The sequence below is a fragment of the Leiobunum rupestre genome, chromosome 11 (assembly GCF_980474605.1).
Source record: "Leiobunum rupestre chromosome 11, qqLeiRupe1.1.hap1, whole genome shotgun sequence".
Lineage (NCBI taxonomy): Eukaryota > Metazoa > Arthropoda > Arachnida > Opiliones > Sclerosomatidae > Leiobunum > Leiobunum rupestre.
The window spans coordinates 42,277,752-42,300,698 of NC_143394.1; the positions used below are offsets into that span (position 1 = coordinate 42,277,752).

General features: G+C 36.1%; 1 protein-coding gene across 1 annotated transcript in view; it reads right to left on the reverse strand.

The window, feature by feature from the left end:
• The window catches only part of LOC149922888 (atrial natriuretic peptide receptor 1), a 151,109-nt gene extending 128,610 nt beyond the window's left edge, over positions 1 to 22,499 (reverse strand). The window contains exons 1-3 of the mRNA XM_090162321.1: positions 21,839 to 22,499; positions 12,479 to 12,593; positions 6,008 to 6,336 (exon numbers count right to left, since the gene is read on the reverse strand). Of these exons, the coding sequence (XP_090018447.1) occupies positions 6,008 to 6,336; positions 12,479 to 12,593; positions 21,839 to 22,499 (1,105 nt within the window). The remainder of the gene's footprint in view (positions 1 to 6,007; positions 6,337 to 12,478; positions 12,594 to 21,838) is intronic.
• Between the last annotated feature and the right edge of the window lie 448 nt (positions 22,500 to 22,947).

Consider the following 22,947-nt stretch of genomic DNA (forward strand, 5'->3'; position numbering starts at 1 on the left):
ATTTTGGTTTTTTAATTCAATAAAAACTATCAACTGATATTTAGTATATCATATTTAATCTATAACAACGTGAAAAAAATATCTTTTGGCGTAAAAATTTACTTTGTGTTTATCTTTTATCCCTTAGTGTGATTGGTTTACGGGGGCTAAAAACCAGGCTTTTTACCGATCCTCGAAAATCTACTATCCATGAGTCAACTCTGCCAAAACCAACTCGAGCTTTTCCAAGAAATCTACACACCACGCTAAGCTATTTGAAATTTCCCCAAATACCAAACGAAAAACCCCCCTTTCAATACACTTTTCAAAGGAGGCCTATGAACCGGCTTAAGTAAACCGAGGTTTTTTTTACTACAGTACATAATAAATAATAATCAGCTAGGTTAATACCCAAGGCACCACCTTAGGACTAAGTCATCAAGCGACTTTTAAAGCCAATAATTCAGGTGGCCGGGTTACAATACGTAGGAGGGTGGTTGCAAGCCCTTCATGCCACGCCTAGGAGCAACAAACATCAGGAGAACGCAGCTAACCTTTAAACATGCTAATGCAGTGTTGTGTACAAATTTCATTGGATGAGCCTTTATGCTGAGCGTTTTACGGGCGGGGGGAAGACAATTTCCGAATTTTTCCCTTCCGACGGCAGCAGGCGCTAAAGCGTCTAACCAATGAAAATTGTTCGCGAGAAAATGCACGACTTTTGATGGGTTGCGTTCTCCTCGTGTGGGGTGCTGTGTTTGTTGCTCCTATATGCCACGCGAGCCAACAGCTCCCTACACTAACTATTATCGTTAACTTCTGTACTATGACTATGTTGAGCCGAGTTTTCCTCTAGCAATGAAATATCGGGCTGATTTTATTGTGTATGTGTGGAATGACGTAAAACTGAAGTTATGCCAAAAACAAAAAGCGCACCACTTAAAGGACCAGCGTTGAGAAGAGTCTTTTCTCTATAAATTGATATCAAATTTGTTAAAATTAGATTCCACCCACGGTGACCCACAACTATTTAAAACGTGTGTAACTCGAGCAACCACCGCCAATATATTTACGACCTCCATTTTCCCTAAACTCCCCTACTCCTAGCGCTAAAAATGGATAGCGGGCGGCTCTCGAATTACATTACCCGACGAGAGGGTAAACTCGATCTGGCACGCGCTCGGAAAGGTGAGTTATTTACTTTTCTCGCAAGTAGCGGTAGGTGGCGTAACTGAGTTAATGCGGCGAAAATGCAATTTTCTAAAATTTATTAAAAATTTAATAATTATTACTTTGTAATCGAATTTTTTTATAAGCTCTACACATTTTGGATAATTATATATTAATGACGCTGGTAATTTTAAGTACTTCTCGTCACGGCTCCTTGCACGAGCTCTTTATAACGTCGAGGCATTAATTATTCTTAATTTAACCTCAAAAATATCCGGTCATTCTAGAAATAGGTTGCTATAAATTGGTTTAACAATCCAAAGATATGAGCTTGAGATACTTAAGTGGAACATAATTATAATATCATGGTAATATCCAGAATGTATTTATTTAAACCACAGACCACCTATTCCAGGAAAGACTTGCATCAACCTAGAAAAAAGGTGTTTCATTGGTGGTAATGTGTCAGAAAACCAAAATTTATTCTTTATTTAACGAAATAAAAAAGAAAAAGTCGTGCGTGAGCCAGCTTCAACAATACATTTTTTATCGTCAAGCGTGATCGTCTTTGTACCTTTAAAACTGCCTCTACTGGCCGTGAGATGGCGTGCTCTTAAAAAAGCCACGTCACATTCGAGACATGAAAAATTAATTACTACCAGCAATACATGTTCCTCTTGGGGTAGGTGGTCTGTGTTTAAACGTCGTTAGAATGATGATTTTAACGTTGCTCCCAATTTGCCAGTTTCAATAACATTACCGCCATCTATCGGTTTAAAAATTTGGCACTGAATAAGGCAGCGCGTTCTTAAAATGAGTCTCGCGCAAAAGTACCATCTTGGCCAATTGCGATAAAATAAAAGCGCGAGTCAAACCTAATGAAGGTGACTGTACTTGTGATATTTTTGATTGAAACTGGTTAATTCCGCTGACGCTCTTACAGCACGCTCCTTCCCTTTAAAAATATCGCACCAAACCGGTATTTCATCGAGTACCCGACGATTTTTGAGGTCAGATACTCGAACGCGAACAAGAAAATTTTAAAGACTCGTCGATTATCGAGTATCAGAAATTTGCCTTAATCGGGTACTCGAATACTCAAATAAGCCATCAGTAAAACTCGCCGAATTTTTTTCCCGCCGACAATATTCGAGTAATCGACCACTCGTCGAGTACTCGACAATAATCTCTTTGTCATAGTCAGTCACCTGGGTAGAAAAACGGGGGAAATAAATCCAAGCAAAAATCCCTTTCCATAACCTTGAGTAATTGACTGGCTGGATTCGTATTGTTCTTTAGTTTGGCATTTTGTTAGTTATTTTTATCTTTTTTAACTTGCTAGTTGTTACCTAACATCCATTTTTCCATTTAGGCTATTTAAAATATTTCTTAATTACTCGACTACCCGACTAGAACTCGTCGATTAATCAAGTACCCTAAAGATTTTTCTAAATATTCGAGTATTCAAGCTCACTGGCGTAACTAGTATGGGTGGCAACCGGTGCGGATATCATGGTGGCTACTTAGGCCTACTAGTCAAAACGTGTAAAAAAGTTTTTAGAACTTCATTATAGAGATATTTCACTTGTATAGGGGTCTACGTCACCAATGCTTTTTCGTATTGAGAAACCCGCTCAAAATGGCGACCATTACACTGCCAAAGCTAGGGAAAGCAGACGACGTGAAATATCTCTATACTCCGCGGCCGCGGAGTATATTTAGAGCCCATCTTTTCCCCCTTTTCCACCTCTGCTGCGCGTATATTGGCAATTTACCAGTTTGGTCGTGGAAGACGTCAACTCAGCTTGAGAGACTTTTAGGCCTTTTTTGGGTCGCGCTCTAACCTCAACCACTGGTCGTATTTTAATTCTGTAAACGGATTTAAAATCAGCGTGTTTCACTTCATAGGCCCGTCTTTTCACGATTTATAATTTAATCAATAACGCCGAGAAAATATAAGTTTTTGAAGCCAGGAAATTACGGTTTCGAGGCATCCATTTTCCCTCTTAAGTTTCAGATTGGCGCGCATGCGCAACGGGAAACTGAGTCTAACATGAAAACCGAGGCCAAGCACAAATACAGGTCCCAAAGGCGGGGAATTCATTTCCTCGCCTTAAAATTTTAGTCGATTTTAAAAGTAGATTACGAGCGAAATAATTACGGGAAAATTATGGATGTAGTCTTAAATAAAACCTGGAAACTTACTAAAAATCATATGAAAAATTCCAAATTGAGTACAAACACTAAAATTATTAAAAAGTCTCAGAATTGCAACACAGTTAGGATAAAAAATTCCCGTAGGAAAAGCATTGGGGAGAAAAACCAATTTTCCCGAAAATGCGTCCGCTTCGACTCAGTTCGTGTACATGTTATGTTTGGTTCAACTAATCTATCAGCTGTTAAGTTTAACACTAATCATTTTCGAGCTTTAAAATTTGAAATGCCAAGGAAACAAAAGAAAAAGGCAAAACGACGGGCTGAGTATTTGCGCAGCAAAGGTAATAATTTTTATGTGGTTTGAACTAATACAACAATATTTTTTGAGTTTTTAATTATTTTTCTATGCAGGCCTTAGTTTGGCACTTTTATTAGTGACACTACAAACATTTAATTTTTAATTTTAGAAAGCATTAATTTTTAAAAAAATAATAAAATTGGGATGTAATTCTTGTAAAGCACCACGTCTCATAAATGGGCATATATTATAACAAAAACAGTTCTTCGAACTGAAAAAACAGTTTAGAGCTCGTTAAATGTGCAGCCTTAAAGGGACATATATTATTTTTATTGTTGATTAATATGTCAAATTCATTTAAAGTATTAAAAAATATTAATGTGAACAACAGAATGACGTCATTCCGCCTTTCAAATCACAGTCCACTGCTCCTCCAATTTTAACACAAAATCTTTGATCCAATTTTGCCCACAAAGGTATCCATATTTGTATTTATTTTCTTCCCTACACATTTAACATAATTTTTTTAAATTTATTATTATTATTATTTTATTTTTTGTTGCAGATTACTGCAGTAAATAAATAATACATAATAATAATAATAAATTTTAAAATTTTAATGTTAAATGTGTAGGGAAGAAAATAAATATAAATATGGATACCTTTGTGGGCAAAATTGGATCAAAGATTTTGTGTTAAAAATTGGAGGAGCAGTGGACTGTGATTTGAAAGGCGGAATGACGTCATTCTGTTGTTCACAGGAATATTTTTTAATACTTTAAATGAATATGACATATTAATCATTAATAAAAATAATATATGTCCCTTTAAGGCTGCACATTTAACGAGCTCTAAACTGTTTTTTCAGTTCGAAGAACTGTTTTTGTTATCATTTCTTTAGGTGTTGTAAGTTTTTATTTATTTCACGGTCGGGTGTCACCCCCAAAACGGCCCCATACGGGTGGCACCCGATGGGGGCTTCCCCCGTCCCCCCTAGCTACGCCACTGACTCGAGTACCCGAACGGGTTTTTCGGACTACTTGCCTTCTACAACAAGGAAAATTTTGAAATAATCGTATACTCGACAACCCGACTCGACTACCCGATGAAAAATTTCTTAATACTTGAAACCTGACTCGATTGCGTAAAACCACTACTCGCACAGCCCTACCTTGATGTTCGCCGATTGTTTCAACATAGTAATTCTCCTTAAGTATAAATAAATATATCCTTGGTTATATTAAGCGCATTTTCTACAAACTGGACTACCTGATTCGTCCATTGAGAAGTGAGAGAGAGAGAGAGAGAGAGAGAGAGAGATAAGGAGGAGAGGTCTCTCGGAAATAGAATATGTGCTTGGAAGTTCGCTTTCTCTTCGGCAGCCGCGATAGTGGCCGAAACTTTCTTCGAATATTGGAGATGTCTCTACGCACCGCGAGGGGGCGTCCTGTCGAAGGATACCATAACTAGATACTCAATAAATTATTCCGCTCTGTATTCAGCCTTGTTCTCACTGGGCTTGACGCGCCTGGCACCGTCGGAGGCATTATTTAAAAAAACCCGCTAGCATAGCAATTCTGAAGAGGTGTGAATATAAATACTCGTTTTCTAGGCATGGAAAATATCAAAACGAATATTCAAAAAGTCGAATAGTTTGGTCAAGTATTTAGGAAATCGAATAGTTTGATCGAGTATTTTAGAAGTTGAATAGTTTGATCGAGTATTTTAGAAGTCGAATAGTTCGGTCGAATAGTTTGGTCAAATATTTAAGAAATCGAATAGTTCGGTCGAATATTAAAAAGTCGAATAGTTTGGTCGAGTATTTTAAAAGTGTAATAGTTTGGTCGAATATTTAAAAAGTCGAATAGTTGGTCGCGTATTTAAGAAATCGAATAGTTTTTTTAATATTTTGGGATGAAAAACCGGTCTAGCTAATTGATGAAATACCAAATAATTTGACGTATGTGGTTTTGCTGTACTAGAAAATTTTAAAACACGTGCTTTGTTTTTTTAACTGGTCGGCTGCTTTATCGGCTGCTATCTTGTATTCTCAACCGAAATAGTCAAGATTTGATGACCTTGACATTAACCAGAATACCTCGCGGTTTTTCGACCAGTTTTGCAAACTATTTGTAATATTAAATATTTAATATCATATTTTGGTTTTGGATAAACGAGGTTCCTTCCTATCGGGTTTCTCCCTCGAAAACGAGTTTCTAATTGGGCCGGTGAGAAGGGGGAGCCGGTAGAAAAGGCCAGGGCCCGGCCCGGGTTTGAATAAACGAAATACCTTCCTGTCGCGTTTCTCCCTCTAAAGCGTATGGAATTAACTGTTCCGACGGGCCCCGAAGATGATAGCTTAGCCGGGGCCCGGGCCCGCTCTTTAGTCCAAACGTCGCTTACCTTCGAAAACGCGGTCCCACATGCGACTGGTGATGCCGATCCCGTCGGTGATATTGGAACCGGAGTCGAGCGTTTCTCTCAGAGCGTAGGCGTACAGCAGCACCGCCTCGTGGAAGGAAGCGACGAAGCTGTTGATTCCAGCCTCTCCGTAGTCGAAGTTGTACTTGCTTTTGGCGATTTCTCTTACCTCCGTCGAGAAATTCTCGTACTCCGGCGTGTCCGGCAGTCTCGCCGTCAGAATCATCAGGCCTTCGAAGGCCTCTTTGGCCGCGTCGTTGCGAGGCTCCGTGTCGTTGGCGCGGTACCAAGGGCTCTTCGTCTCGTTCTTGCTGCAAATGGATACGTGGTGATTAAAGGGAGTAGAACCCTCCTTGTTTGATAGTCTCCTACGCATTGTAACCCGGCCACCTGAATTAAAGGTTTCAAAAGTCGCTTGATGACTTAGGCCATGGGCCAAATAATGATAAATCCAGGACATGACTCTGGTACCTTCACGCGTACTAAATCGGCCGTCCACTAAAAGACACAGGCGGCCATTTTAGTAGGGGGGAAAAGGGGAAAAAAAAATTGGGGGCAAAATCAAGCAAGTTTCCGGTTTCCCGAACGCCATCTAGTGATGACTGAGTCGGAATTCGGAAATAAGTGGCGGTTGTAATTCGAAAATCCTGCCATATTTGGCCCCTCATATTTTGAAAAATTTTAACGATTCTAGGAAAGTATATGTTTAATATTAAATAATTATATATATTATACTAATTATGAACTTAGTACGTATAAAAATAAGTACTTACTTTAATAACCAAACCAAAGTTGACCAAACTATATATGATAACTGTGAATAAATATTCCAGGATATTTACTACGACGACCACGTGTATTATCTTTGAAAACTGTCCCTAAAAAATTTGCCCCCAAAATGACGTAGGTCCGCGATCGCGCGTTTTCCCCAATAGGGGGCAATAGTGATCGGGTGTTAGCGCTGTTGGACGGGTTTTTCGCATAGAGTCATGTCCTGGATTTATCATTATTTGGCCCATGCTTAGGCCTAAGGTGGTGCCTTGGGTATTAGCCTAGCTGATTATTATTATTATTATTATTCTCTCTTTTCTCGCTCATGGCGCTAGTCTAGATCAAGGACAGTAGATACAGGGACGAGAAAGTGTATTGGGGGCCTCTGTTGGAATATATCACCTAAAACGACCTAAACGCAAGGAGAGTTAGTTGTAAACAAAAAAATGGCGGTCACCTAATTTTAGCGGTTCTTGACGAGGCTTAAGTGTTCAAAACAAATGGGCATTTTTTAATTTACGATCGTAGTTTTATTTTTAATTTAACATCAAAATGGTAAAAACTAACTACAATAATACGGTCCATGGTGAACCACTTCTTAACAATGACCGCGGTTTGTTTACATCTAACTCCCCATGAATATGAAGACGTTTAAAATCGATTTTTACCTCTCCGAGGGGACAAAGTCCCCTAGGAGGGGTTATACAACGACCGTGTCTGTCTGTGGGTGGGTCTGTGGGTGTGTCTGTCTGTCAGGACTGCGAACGCGTTCGCATTTTCGGTGCAAAGTGTAATCACTGCGTACGCAGTTTCTCAAAGGGTTGGCAAAACCACCGTGTGACGGTGAGCGTTAACGGATGCATTTGCGGTTTGGTTTGGATGGTGTTTTTTCGCTCACCGTCGTGACGGTTTGGTGTATTACGTTTTTGTAAAGTTTAGGAGTAGGTTGTGAGTGTTGAATTTGTTGTGTTTGTGTTCTGATGGTTGTGCATGTTGAGTCTGTTGTGTTTATATGGGCGTTTTCTCTCCAACTTCTTCTTAATGACTTTGGGACGGACCGAGTGCTGAGTGTAATGCTACCTCTCAACGTCCAATGGCAGGGTTTCCACCAGTTGTACACGGTATTCGTCTTAGTATCAATTTGCGATCGCATCGGGCGGGATTTGAACCCGAGACCTCCTGATTGACAGGCGGACGTTCTACCACAGAACCACCGACACTTGTTACGCCTTATTGAAAATTAGACCTTCAGCTTTATCGGAAGCGTATTTAATAGAGTACGAAATTTTGGTTTAATTGAAATAGAATTGAAATTGAAATTATTGCATCGAAGAAATTCTACTTTAGCGTTTCTCTATTGATTAAAAATAAATGCGCCACCCAGGTTTCGAACCCAGACCATTCGGCTTGGCAGTCGAGCGCTCTACCACAGAACCACCGATAGCTCCTTAGATTCACTGAAATTAAGACAGGCATCGTAAGCATAATAGGTAATAAAGTCTTTTTTATTAATGAATTTATGAAGGTCTAATCTGGTATTTTTTAAAGGTTAAATCTTGTTTTAGCGCAGTCAGCCGAGATTAGAGGGTTAAAGGGTAGACCCTGTGGGTGGTCCACTTTTTTAACGACCTATATATAGTTCTGTTAATTCAAAGGAGATAATTTAACGTAAATTGCTTTAAGAGCTGGCGGTTCGTCAAGTGGCTCTCTGTGCTTTGTTGATGGTAAGGTTTTTGCTTCTTGTAAATACATTTGGTGTGGATATTTGGATATCTACGATTTCTAACGCAGTCAATGATTTCTTGGGTGTGCGAGTCATTATATGATATTGGAAATTGGACGGCATTGGTCTTTTTCATGTGGTATGCGTCACAACGTCAACAGGAAGTGAACGAGTCGTCCACTACCAGATATCTACGGTATCTTCATCAAGGGCGAGTGTTGAAATAAAATGAGCGTTAAAGATGCGGCAAGTATTTCGTAAGAGAGTAATTCCAAAAAGCCTCTGTAGATATTTCTTTCATTAAAATTTGCTTCGTATTATATTTAACTGATAAACTTGTTCTGTAAAAGGGTTTAATTCAATTGTGCATTGTTATAGTACGTCTAACTTACTGTTGTAACTACTTAACTTATGATATTCTGAATAAATTAAAATTGGTCGTTTCGTCTCAATTATTTTAATTATAATTAAAATTTTATACCGGGCGGGATAGAAATGGGTTAATATTTTTAACAAATAACTCTAAATTGCGGAGATATATCTTTAAGGGTTATCTCGATAAATTAATACCACTAGGGACAATTCTTCCGAGGAGAGGTATATTTTGGCTTGCCAACTTGTTTTCCCCTGCTTTCTCGTCCCTGTATCTACTGTCCTTGTCTAGAACGAGAGTAGAAACACCAAATTCTTCTATAAAAGGAAGCGTGCCCGCCCTGAAGAGGTTTTCTCACTTGAAACCTTTATTTTTTCATGTTTAGTATTTATTTTTTAAATGCACCCTTAATTAACATATAAACAACAATATCCGAGCTATAAATTAATTATTTTCATTATAGTTTGGATATTTATTCAAATATAAATTCTTAATAATGAGGTACGTGGTTTTAGATTCACTAAAGGCGTTCTAGTAGATATGAGAAATTAAAGCAATACCAAAACGGGGATACTTTTAGTGGGCTAGTTCCTAAAAAACCACCGTATTAGAAAAATGAGGGGAGGGAATTATTTATTGCCCAAAATTTCTGAAAAGGTTATACTCCCTATAAATTATCCGGTTTTCCGCTGAGGGATCCATTGAATTAGGAATAGTACCGCTAGAATGACATAGGCGCTTTCGGGAATCGTGGTTTCTGAAATTTCAAGTCAGCGCACTCAGCCGTCATCTCTATCATTATACGGGTGGCGCCATCTATCACTTTCATAGCAGTGGTGTAGCTGAGAACTCAGAGGCCCCCCCCGCAAAAATCTCTATGAGGCCCCCTTTTTTAATTTTTTTTTTATGGTTAGCGGGGCCCCCCTCCGAAGCGCGAGGCCCCCCTGAAGATCGAGGCCCCCCCGCACCGCGGGCCCTGCGAACCATCAGCTACGCCACTGTTTCATAGTACATTAGTACTATTAATCCAGTTGTAAAGGATATAGTTCTCGCCGCTAACAGCAGATGGCGCCACCAACAAATGATAGAGTTCTCAATTTCAGAAAATTTGTTTCGCGGAAGGCAGATTGAAATTGTCATTCTAGCGGTACTATTCCCAATTCAATGGAGGGATCTTCCTTCGTCGCTTATGATTAGTGTTTCCAGGGCCTTGCAGAGGTATCCTGGGGCCCGGGGACAAACTTAGTCGCGGGCCCCTTCGGTGTGCACCCCCCCCCCCTAAAGCCCTGAAAACTTCTCCCAAGTTATTTTGATATGCACCCCCTCCCTTGAGCTTTTCGATGGGCCCTACAGCTACGGGCCCCGGGGATTTTGCCCCCCCCCCCCCCTCTGCACGGCCCTGAGTGTTTCCAAGAGGCTTTGTTAGATGTTACGTTTGTTTTACTTTGGCTACGCGCCATTAAGACCTACCGACGGAAGACCATTCACGTTTCTCTCGAGGGTTTAATTGGGTTGTTACGGTCTTTCGTATTCTTATTTCTTTGATACGGAAACCAGATCTAACGATAAACATTTCGCTAATCGTCTCTTATACGGGTCTGCTTAGGAATCCATAATGCCAGAATGATGTAATATTATTCTTGAGAGAGAAGGGTCTATCTAGACCATTAAATGAAACAACCACGTGACGTCACTTCCGGTGACCTTGAAAATTGTGGTATCATTTGATTGGTCTCAACGTGCTCTTACCCAATATCGCTAAATAAACCTTCAAATCTGAACCAAGAGGCGTATAAGATTAAAAAACTAATTTCGAGCCCCTCCCAAATTTACATGTATAAGACAAAATTACCTTAATTTTTAACCATTGCAATACGGTAATTAATCGGCCTTTCTATAAAGTAACATTGGCCCTCTGGTTTTGATGCTGCTGCTGCGTCATGGGGTGACGTATCGATGACGTTTCCCTACGAAAAGCCCTGGACATAAGAGTAATTTGCACGAAGCACCTGGTTTTTAAGTATAAACTGAACTGAACAAGTTCAGCAAACGTATAGCTTATTTTTAGGCATGTGCGAGCCTTGATTTTTGGGTTTCGAGTCGAGCTTCGAGTATTAAAAATTTCACTTTTCGAGTATCGAGCTGAGCTTTAAAATCTTACCGAGTTTTCGAGCTTTTAGGCATAGCTTGAAATGTGGTTTCGAGTACTCGAAGAATTAGGCTTAGCTTAAAAAGAGGTTTTCGAGTACTTGAATAATTACTAAGACCTAGCTTTATAAAGGGGTTTCCGAGTACTCCGTGATAGATTTAGCTTAAAAAGGCTCTGAATAATTGGGTTTATTTAAGTAAAACATTTTTCAAAAATAAACTATATTTATTAATTACTGCCAGAGCTTTTACGTTTATTTGAAGCCATATTTGAGAAGTCTAAATTAATAACTGGCCATACAAGGGATTACAACAATAAAATAGTGGACTGATGAACCGTCAAAAAACCAACAATAAACAGCTAGAGCACTATACGTAATGTAACTTACGGTTTTAGTTTCGTTTTCTACATTTAAAATTGGTGACCAATCAGAAACAACTAGGACTTGTACCTCACCCAAAAAGATATCTTAAGGCGGGACTATAGAATTTTTTTTTGTAGCTTTTCCCGCCATTTTTACAAGCTCGCGAGTAGTGCCTTGGTAAGAATAATAGTTTCGAGTACTCGAAATTTAAGCCTAGGCCTCGATTTGAGGCTCGAACCATTTTCGAACTTTTCAAAAAATGATTTTCGAGCTTCGAGCCGAGTACTCGCACATGCCTACTTATTTTATAGAAAGACGACGATAATTTTAAATGAGGGTGTCAAATTTCTCAGACCCGAAGAGTCCTTGCATATTTTGTGGAATAAAGCAAGAAAAAAAATTATTTCTCACGGCAGTATCGCCGTTAAAACAAATCCGGAATTCTTAACAGTGATGCCAGTTCGCGAAAATGGAATTTCCCTTTCCGACCCTTGAAATTTCCCTTTTTGGACTAAAATTTCCCAAGTTTTCCAAATTTCCAAAACACTAAACAGAATGATATTTGCGTAACACAATTACGAAAATAACCAATGTCCTGGAAAATAATACTTTTATTTTCATCTCGCAATAAATAACAACTAGGAACAATTTTACTACCAGTACAAAAATTCCTGTGGGTCAGTTACTTAGGTGTGCCATTTTTATGCAGAACATGTTGGCCTACCACCAGGATATTTGCGAGGCGGGAAGAAACTTTAAGGGAAAACTGGCAGAAGAAATCCTAGGCCTTTAACTGTTATATAATTTAAAGCGCTTTGCTTAACCTTTCTATTATTTCCAAAATTAAACTGCATAAGGAAAGTAGGAAACCTTCCATTCGAAACTTTAAATCCGGGCCCCTTCGTGGTCCAGGGCAATTGCCTACATTGCCTAGGCGGAAACGCGGCCCTGCAGCCAATCAAGAGTGAAAGCTTCGATGTCACGGGTATTGACGTCATTTAGCATTATGGATTCCCTTGTCTAATATATTTTGGAATGACAATTTGAAATAAAAATAAATGATAGACTCGTACCTGGCGAACAGTTCGAGACTGAAAAAGGCGTATTCTCCGCTTTTGATCATTCCCAAATCGTGAGCGGCCAGCATCACTTCGCGGACTGCGTCCGGGGACAGGCACATCACCACGACTGCAAAGGAACAAAAACACGCCACGATATATCAGTTGGCGGAACGAACACAAAACTGCCCTAAAGCACAATATAGACCGGCGTTTAAGTTGTTAGCTACATTCGTGAGCATTTGGCAAAATGAAACAATATTACAATTTTATTTTGGTTTTTTAAAATTAATTTAATTCGTAAATTCATTTTAGTTTAATTAATTTAATTCGTATTTTCATTTTAGTTTAATTAATTTAATTCATAAATTCATTTTAGTTTAATTAATTTAATTCGTATTTTCATTTTAGTTTAATTAATTTAATTCATAATTTAATTTTAGTAAAATTAATTTAATTTGTATTTTAATTTTAGTAAAATTAATTTAATTCGTATTTCATTTTAGTTTAATTAATTTAATTCGTTATTTCATTTTAGTGTAATTAATTTAATTCGTTATTTCATTTTAGTTTAATTAATTTAATTCGTATTTTCCTTTTAGTTTAATTAATTTAATTCGTAATTTAATTTTAGTTCAATTATTTTAATTCGTTATTTCATTTTAGTGTAATTAATTTAATTCGTTATTTCATTTTAATTTAATTAATTTAATTCACATTTTCATTTTATTTTGATTAATTTGATTGGTAATTCTAATTGAGTATTTATTAATTTAATTCATAATTTTAATTTAGTTTAATTGATTTAATTCGTAATTTTAATTTAATATTAATATTTTTATCAATTCTAATTTGCCATTAATATATTTATCAATTCTAATTTGCCATTAATATATTTATCAATTCTAATTTCCCATTAATATATTTTTCAATTCTAATTTGCCATTAATATATTTTTCAATTCTAATTTGCCATTAATATATTTTTCAATTCTAATTTGCTTTTAATATATATCAGAACTCTAATTTGATATTAATATATTTAGACTCAATTTTAATTTAATTGCCATTAATATATATCAGAACTCTAATTTGATATTAATATATTTAGACTCAATTTTAATTTAATTGCCATTAATATATATCAGAACTCTAATTTGATATTAATATATTTAGACTCAATTTTAATTTAATTGCCATTAATATATTTCTCAATTTTAATTTAATTGCCATTAATATATTTCTCAATTTTAATTTAATTGCCATTAATATATTTCTCAATTTTAATTTGCTATTAATATATTTCTCAATTCTAATTTGCTATTATAATATATTTCTCAATTCTAATTTGCTATTATAATATATTTCTCAATTTTAATTTTAAAATTATAAAATAACATTAATTTAATTTTAAAATATTATTATTTTAATTTTAAAATATTATTTTAATTTTAAAATATTATTTTAATTTTAAAATATTATTTTAATTTTAAAATTTTATTTTAATTTTAAAATATTATTTTAATTTTAAAATATTATTTTAATTTTAAAATATTATTTTAATTTTAAAATATTATTTTAATTTTAAAATATTATTATTTTAATTTTAAAATATTATTATTTTAATTTTAAAATATTATTATTTTAATTTTAAAATATTATTATTTTAATTTTAAAATATTATTATTTTAATTTTAAAATATTATTATTTTAATTTTAAAATATTATTATTTTAATTTTAAAATATTATTATTTTAATTTTAAAATATTATTATTTTAATTTTAAAATATTATTATTTTAATTTTAAAATATTATTATTTTAAAATTATAAAATAACATTAATTTAATTTTAAAGTAATATTATTTAATTCTAAAATTAGGCTTTTTCGTTTAATCTTCAGCTCAACTAGAAAATAACTCCATATTCCAGGAAGAGACAACGACAAATATAAAATAAATTACAAATATTCAAATTCCGCTTATATTTTTCCCTTAAGCAAAATATAGTTCCCGCGAATCAATAAATGATGAGTCGAACTAAAAACCATAAAGAAGATTGTTTTTCAAAGAAATTTTCATTTTGAGACATCTTGAAGCATATTCTGGGATTCAAATATCTCTTTTGATGTCGGAAACTAGACTGTATGAAAGATGCAGTCTGTATTCAATTAGGGAGTGGGATGATAATGTAAACGTCTTTAAATGGGGAATTATCTCCGTCCTTAGAGAGAAGAATTATCCACGGTCGAACGCCAAATTCGTACAAAATTCAAGCCCTCTCTCGAGATCGGACTGTTTACACCTATTCACTATATTCACTTTGAGCTTGTACAGCTTCGTCTAATGTTAATTCCCCCGGTTTGTATCCCTAATTATTATGCCACTTAAGTTTACAATCCACTTACGTCGTTAGTAAATGTAAGATCAGAATTAAATCGAAAGAGATTGTGAAAGACTCGTAAAATACAGTAATTGGAAAAGCTAGCGCACCGAGCGAGGATTACTAGTAGACTAGAACATATTTTTTTTTGGATATTTATCTATTTTTCCTGACGCGATAGCTCACGCTAAATTTCCACAAAAAAGGTTGAAATTTTAGATATGCATCAATTGATATATCTTTCTTTTTTGAATAAATTTTGGTGAGGCGGATGCACACATAGCCTTCGCGCGCGAAATTTCGCTGGCAATCGCGTCGCGTCGCGTGACTTAAATAGAATGAAAGTCATGGCGCATGGGCGCGTGCGCGAAAATTCGCAGGCGAAATCGCTTGCGAACCGTATGTGTTTGGGCCTTAATTCTGTCACTTTTTAAAGCACTTAAATTAAACTTTTTTTTATCCTAAAATATTCTGTTTCGTTCAAAATTAGATGACTTCGTATTTACATTTAATGATAAGCGTCCGCATATTTTGGCTAAGATCAAAGTGAAGTATATATTCGCATTAATAAAATAGATGACTTTGTACCAAACATTTATTTTTAAAAATTATAACAAGCGTTTTCGTCGTTCTGCTAAGATCAAAGTGTAGTTTATTTTAGTATCAGTTGGACCTTTAAAATTGTATCGGTCTATACGATACATGCTCGATCCAATAGCTGCCTCGTAACGAAATCACCTGATCAGAGTGATAAATAAATATTTTTTTAAATTAAAAGAATGAGCTAGTACAGCCTTAAAGGAGCACTGTCACCAAAACCAAAATTTACGAGGTTTTTTTTACAGAAAGATAGAAAATATATTAATAATTATCTCCCTGAAATTTTATAGTTATTGGAAAAGTATTTAAAAAGTTACGCTACTTTTTCCTCAACCTACATCAAACGGCTTCAAAAATTTCAGAAATCACGGTTGAACCTACGTGCAGCGCCAAAGGAATGAAGCGGCAAAAATTTGAGAAAGGGCGGCGTGTAAGGCATATTAAAAACACGATTAACTACAATCTACCAATATAACTAGGTTAAAAAGCCAAGGAGAATGTCGTATTGGACGACAGTTCCGACCGAAAAACGATAAAACCGGGGAAAAAATATTTCGTTCACGAGATGGCGCTGCAGGTAGGTTCAACCAAGCGGTTTCGAGATTCTCGAGTCGGGGGGGGGGGGGATAAAACACGAAATTTGGTTGCTAATAATAAATCAAATACTGGCAATAGTAACATGAAATTTTTTGTATAACCATTTTCGGACGTCCTCTATCCATTTAAATGGTTTTTAACCAATTTCAGGGTGGTGACAGTTCTTCTTTAAGAATCCAATGAATCGTGATTCTAAATGTGTAATAACGTTTTAAAGGATTTCGGTTAAAAACGTGGAAGCACTTAGAAATTGGTCTAAATACTTAATTATTCTGAACTTGTTTACGTTAGGATCGTCTCGGGCCTTCCTAAGTTAAGCCTATTGATTAAACCGCCAAGGTGGAGGTTAATTTTTAGCGAAGAGTTAGCTCCTTCCTCCCCCCCCCCCCAAAAAAAAACTAACCAGCACTGTATCTCATTGGTTGAAGCGCACGCCGCACAGTGGGACGAAACGAGAAAAAAGTAGGCGCCGCGAATATCTCCAAACCTGTTTTAGCTAGAAAATTGAAATTTTCAGGTCGCATACAGTGAGTAGGGGCATACCTACTATGAAAATTTCGATGACCTTGAACGATGTCTTCAAGGTCATCCAAAAATTATCTCGAAAACCGTAAGAGTTACGAAGATGGTTTAAATTAGAAAAGTGTTCCACGTCCTATTCTAGGTCTACATAGCTTCAATCGGATTTGCACAACAGAAAGTCGATAAAATAAAGATCAAAAATACAAATTGACTAATAAAATGGCGCTCAATTTTAAATCAAAAGCAAAAAGCTATAATCACCCTGAAACACGAGTCATTGAATTCACCAAAATGAGTACCTCAAGTACTTTTTGATGTTGTAGCACAATTACTTTTTCAGATATTCGCTCTTGATCCTTGTTCTTGCAAGTGTTTGGTTTAAAATTAATCAATTATCTGTTTATTTTTATTGAAATATTTCCCAAAAATAAATACAAAGTGGAAGCTTTCCACTCTAAATTCCATTTGTAAATTTTCTACGAAGAAATGCTAGAAATGTCGCTTGTAGTCTCTATCGAGTTCAAATTCTTCTATAGTTGGATGAAGTAGGATACGCGATAAAGGAAAATCGTATTTGGACGTTTTTCATAAAGTTTCTGGGAGACATAGTGATTTAGTGCTTTATCTTTATAATTTTATTTGTGCTACAGAGGGACCCGGATGGATATGGGTTATTGATATTTATAAACTAGAATACTACTAGAATCGAGAAATATGACTACTTGTATAATATTATTTAATAATTTTTTTAAAATCTAAGAATTATTCGTATCTTTACACTTTTTAAGAGCAACTAAGATTTTAGATGTCCATAGACAGAGCAAATTTTTTTTAAATTGGAAAAATATTAGATCAATGCGTCAAATACCAGAGACTTAAAATATACATAGATAACCTAGAAGTAATTGGTTTTAATTTATGGTTTTTGTATAAAAGAATTAGTTAGGATGACAAAACATATACAAGTTTTTTTAACGAGTTTAGGCACTTTAACAGGTTCTATGGCCTCCACAGAATAAAATATGACTTGCAAACCGAAATCTCAGGTATTACAGTATGCTATCGATATAAAGTCATCATAAAATACCAAAGACAAAAATTTTCATCGATTTAAAATTTTCCTCAAATGCCCACTTTTTCCCCGTTTCGTCCCACTGTGCGCCGGTGACGTATTTCTTTCCCCCTTTCGTGCTGGGGTAAATTAGAGCGGAACCCCTCAACACTTCTACTACCAGAAGTTCATAAAAAACCCCTTCAGGGAAAGTATTCTATTTCTCATTGAACCCATGTTATTTTGATAATAGTTCAAAAACCGCGGGCGCTTTCCATTGGTTCTTAGCAAAGACTATATATACGCTTCGCTATATAGACTGGCGTGTTCAATGGCTCAACTTACATACGATAGCAGACGGTGGTCAAAATTTCCCCCCACGCTTCAGCAGTGCTACAAGTGGCGCCTCTAACGGCTGGTCAAAGGCTTATCCCGTGTTTCGAAAGTGTTAACAGGTTTATAGTATGGAGACGCCTGTCTAGTAAGCGAAGCGTATATATGTATAGTCTTTGGTTCTTAGTATTATCCATTCGTTGAAGTTTCTATGTTCACCTACGAGCAAAAGATATCTGTATGTTTTGAGCGCCCCTAGCGGAATATTATTTTTAGAATAGTTTTTGCATTGAAGCCAATTTAAAAACGAGCGTGGCGCTGATCTCCTACAGTTTATAGGGGGAAAATCATTGCTCACGGAATTTCTGAAGTTTCTGTATGAATTTCGACGAATGGGTTAGCCGCTTTAGCGCGAGATCAAAGTTGGCCGTGGCATTTTCTCTAATAACCTTGCTCACCGGACGGTTTTGGGCTTTAACAATAAAATGGCGTCTTTAGATAAATTGATTTACTGTTTTTCCTTATAAATTAAATTTACAAGATAATGTAATGTAATTTTTACGTGAAGGTTGTTTAACTAATTCAGTTAAATAATAAATATGAAACAATGACAGGGATCTTCGTCAGAAACTCGAGGATAAAGTATGTAATTTTTTAGCTTTGGCTTTCTAAAAGGCAGCCTGATATGTATTATATTACTAATTTTAACTGAATTTCGTAAAAAAATGCGACAAATTTATTGTCTAGGAAATAAATGTTATTGTTGAAGACTGTTTCAAAAAATTACCATCGGAATCCACTGAAGGAAAAGAAATTAATGATATTGAGCAGCCTGAGACAAAGTCTTATTTAGAAACAAGCAGACCTGTTTCTGTTTTGTATTAAGAATAATAATAATAATCTAATAGTGGATATATATTTAAAAAAAAATATATATAAATATTGTACATTACATGAAGTCAATAACTAAACATTATTGACACGTACCTTCCTCTCATGTAGCAATTAGTTGGAGTGTTATTTTGTTGGGAAAATGTTGAACATATAAATGGTAAGCTAATGTATAACATGGTGAAAGATTTAAATACTTTTTTCTATAAAATATTCTATTAAGATATAATCAAGACAGGCTATGAAAATTTTTGTCATTACGGACGCAACTTTTAAAGAACATAAATAGATATTATTATGGTCATGATGAAGCTCAAGCCAATTAAAAATAAATAGGAAATTATTTTGAAATGTTTATGATATACGTTTATTTTACTTTCAGTATTATATTTAAAAAAAATTGGTTTTAATTAAAATATAATTTATAAAAAAAACAGTCTAATGTAATTACGTAATAACATAAACACAATTATAATCAGTAAGGTATGAAATCCTATGCAGGGCCCCCAGAGGTCCTATAATTCCTATAAAATCCTATATTTTCCAAAATGTCCTATAACATCCTATAATTTTGATATTTTGCTCATTTCAAATCCCGCCACTCATGATGTCAGTGAAATTGTTAGATTTAGCTATAGGATAAATAACTATTTAAAGTCATTCTAGTCTATACTTTTTTGATTGTTAACTACTAGTATATTTTGTGATAAAATGGTTAAATTGTTTCTATTCTTTTTAAGTGAAAATCAAAGATTTATTTAACTAAATATAGATTTTGTTTTTTAAATGCATAAAGTTAGTAAATAAAATAGCATATATAGTCCTATAAAATCCTATAATTTTGAAAAAATACTCGTATAAAGTCCTATATTTTTAGAAATACAATCCTATTTTTCCTATAAAAAATTGAAGATTTGAGTGGGGGCCCTGCCTATGTTTAAAGTCATCTGGGCATTTTTTTCATTATTTTTATTTTACCTAAATTTAATATTTATATTAAATTAATAAACAGTTGTTCTAGTAGGACAAGAAACATATGTACAAACTAAGTTTTAAATAAATGTGTAATTCACCTTATAATTCACATAATTTTCTCAGCTGCATTTTCAATCCTAGATGTTACGTATTCACATTATAAATCTTGAACTATTTACCATGTCAATTCTTTCCCTTATGATTCTTTGTAGAATGCCTATAAATTGTATTTCATGATAAGGTGCTATTTTTAGAAAAACAAATTATTTCCCCGCCATTTTCCATTCACACTCTTTCCTATTTTAAAAGATATAAAATATTTAATTTACTAAAATATTCTAACTTATTAAAAAGTACACCTTTCATAATTTTATCGGCAATGTTAAACGTCATGCAAGATCTTTATGTATACCGACCGCAGACGACGGGCGGCGAACACGCTTATGGTGTAGGATTATCACCATCCGCGAGTAGGCCGCGTTTGTATTCCACCACGTTTAAGTAGAGCCGCGGAATTATCTAACATGAGTAAACCGAAGTGGAATACTTCCCTCGAAGGGCTTGATTATGAACTTCTGGTACTACTATAAATTTATAACCTTTATCTTACTAGAGACATTTCCATCTCATTGTTGTGTACAAATTTCATTGGACGAACCTTTACGCTGAACGTTTTATGGGTGGGGGGGGTGGAGACAATTTCCGAATTTTACCCTTCCGATGGCAGCAGACGCTAAAGCGTCTAACCAATGAAAACTGTACACAAGAAAATTGTGTGGGGTGCTATGTTTGTTGCTCCTAGCTGGAAGGTACCAAAAAACTACCTACGAGCGAGTTTTATTTTCATCGTCGGGTTGTTTGAAATTTCTTTTCCCATTTGTTTTATCCGGAATTCTTCGTCCAACCATAAGTCTATAATATTGTTCCGTAAGTTTGTCACTTTGGGGAATATTTTACTGAGGGCTAGTAACTGAGTGACGTCATAACAAGTAGAAAATCTCCCCGTAGCGAGGCGCTGTCAAAGGCTACGCGTTAGCAAGCGGACTCAAAAGCTTTGAAAACTGTGACGAAGCCCGTAATGCAGTGTCTTGTGAATAGCTCTCAGTAAAACTTTTGCATGTGAAGAATTGGAAGTGTCATACTTATGTAAAATATTATACACATATGATCTAACTTATTGCAAACCTCCCTCTTTTATGACATGTGTTCTAGTATTTTTAGCCACTTGGTCGTTGCGTATTTAAGTCTGGCGTCTAGCGCTTTTATTGAAATATTTTAACATTTGAAATTATTTTCGTCGTTAGTCCTAAGTTTTGTATTCGCCCAGAAGGCCTATAGGCCGAAGTACCGCGCTTGTTTCCCTAATAAAGCTTAGTTTCCCCTAAATCTTGGTCTCCTCTCACTTTTTCGCGTTTAACTTACGACTTATTTATAATGTACATAGTGTTGTAAGTCGGAAAAGTTTCCGCGGAAAATGACCAAGGCCTTTTTTTCCGAAACATTTTCCGTATTTTTCCAAAAAAAAAATAAAAACATTTTCATTCCATGATTAGTCTAATATATTGTTTGCAAATTTAAATAAAGCGGCATTTTCGCCTCATTTTTTGGAATCTGAAAGTAAAACCAAACCTCTAGACTAGTTCAAACTGATTAATAATTTAACACTATTAATGTTTTGTAGTATGTTTATTGTTATAAGACATTTTATATCGTTAAAAAGATTAAAACATTAAAAACCCTTAAAAAGTAATATATGTTTAAATTTTTTATTTTTCCGATCTGCGAAAAGTTTCCGGAAAATTTTCTGGAATTTTTTCCGTATTTTATTTTTCCGGAAAATTAACAACACTAAATGTACATATAATCAAAATAAAAGACAGGTTAAGCCACCCCGCGAGAACGTGTAGAGAAAACTTGTAGGAGTGTAGACGTAGCTTCATCTAATCTAATCTCAGCTACAAGTTCCCCCGTTCACGTTTTTAAGAGGGTGGCTTAACGCGTCTAGTATCGAGTATAAAGAACTAACTGCGACTGGAATTGGCCAAGATCCTGAGGATGACTTTAAAGTTGATGTCCTGGGCGGGATTACTCTCGTCGAAGTTGTGATGGCTGGGTCTCTTCTCCATGGCGGTGTACAGAGCGCCCATCGCGAAGTAGCACTCGGAGTTGCCTTTGCTGCGGTCGCTGAAGTTGTGGAACAAGAGCGACACGACCGTCCAGTCGTAGGTTTTGAGCACTTCCACCACCGCGCGACCCACTTTGGAGTACGAGCCGTTCATGCGAGTCAGCAGTCGGTAATTGGGCTTCTTCTTGTCGAAATTGCTGTTGTGTCCAGTCCCCGTTAGCACCGGGATGTTCCACACTCCGGCGTACCTGGCCACGGGCGCCAGGACGTAGGGGCACAACGGCCCCAAAAACGCGTTGACTACCTCGTGTTGGAACAGTTCGAAGGCGGCTAGCGGTCCTGTAGTCGAGGAACAATTGGTGTCGCGGTACAACAAGTCCAGCTTAACTAAACCGCGACTCTCGACTTGTCTGACGGCGTGCGTGATCGCCGGGAGCAAATATTTCAGCGAATAAGGAGATTTCTCGTCTCGATTCGGAGCGAGTAGAGCTATTTTCGCCTTCGGAATATCCGAACACACCAACGTGTGGAGGAGGCAAGTTATCCCTACCACCAACCTCATGGCTGTCCCCTCGACGCTAGTGGCACTGGGAAAAATATCTTCTCCTTGAAACGGAGAGACGGGGATTTCGGAGTCCGTTTCATCCCCAGCACAGTATCTCACTAAATTTCAACCGAGGCAAGGAAGAGCTTCATTGTGCGTGTGAGGGGGGGGGGGTGGATGCGTCCCCTCGTGTCTACCCCCACGTCTCTCCCAGTTGCTCACCCCCCAACCCCAACTTTTGGCGAAACTTTAAAAGGGATGTAGCCTACCTGTAGAGAATATAGTTAAAATTTTAAAGCTTGACCGTCGAGATTAAACGTAATACGGTATTACAGATTGTACCGTATCCCCGCGTTCGCGCCAAACGTTTCTTAAGCCTCGGCTGAATTATACAGCCCCGTGTCATTGTTCATTGGCTCAACTGGCTGCGTTTTGAACCAAATTTCGTTTACTTCACGGGCTTCGC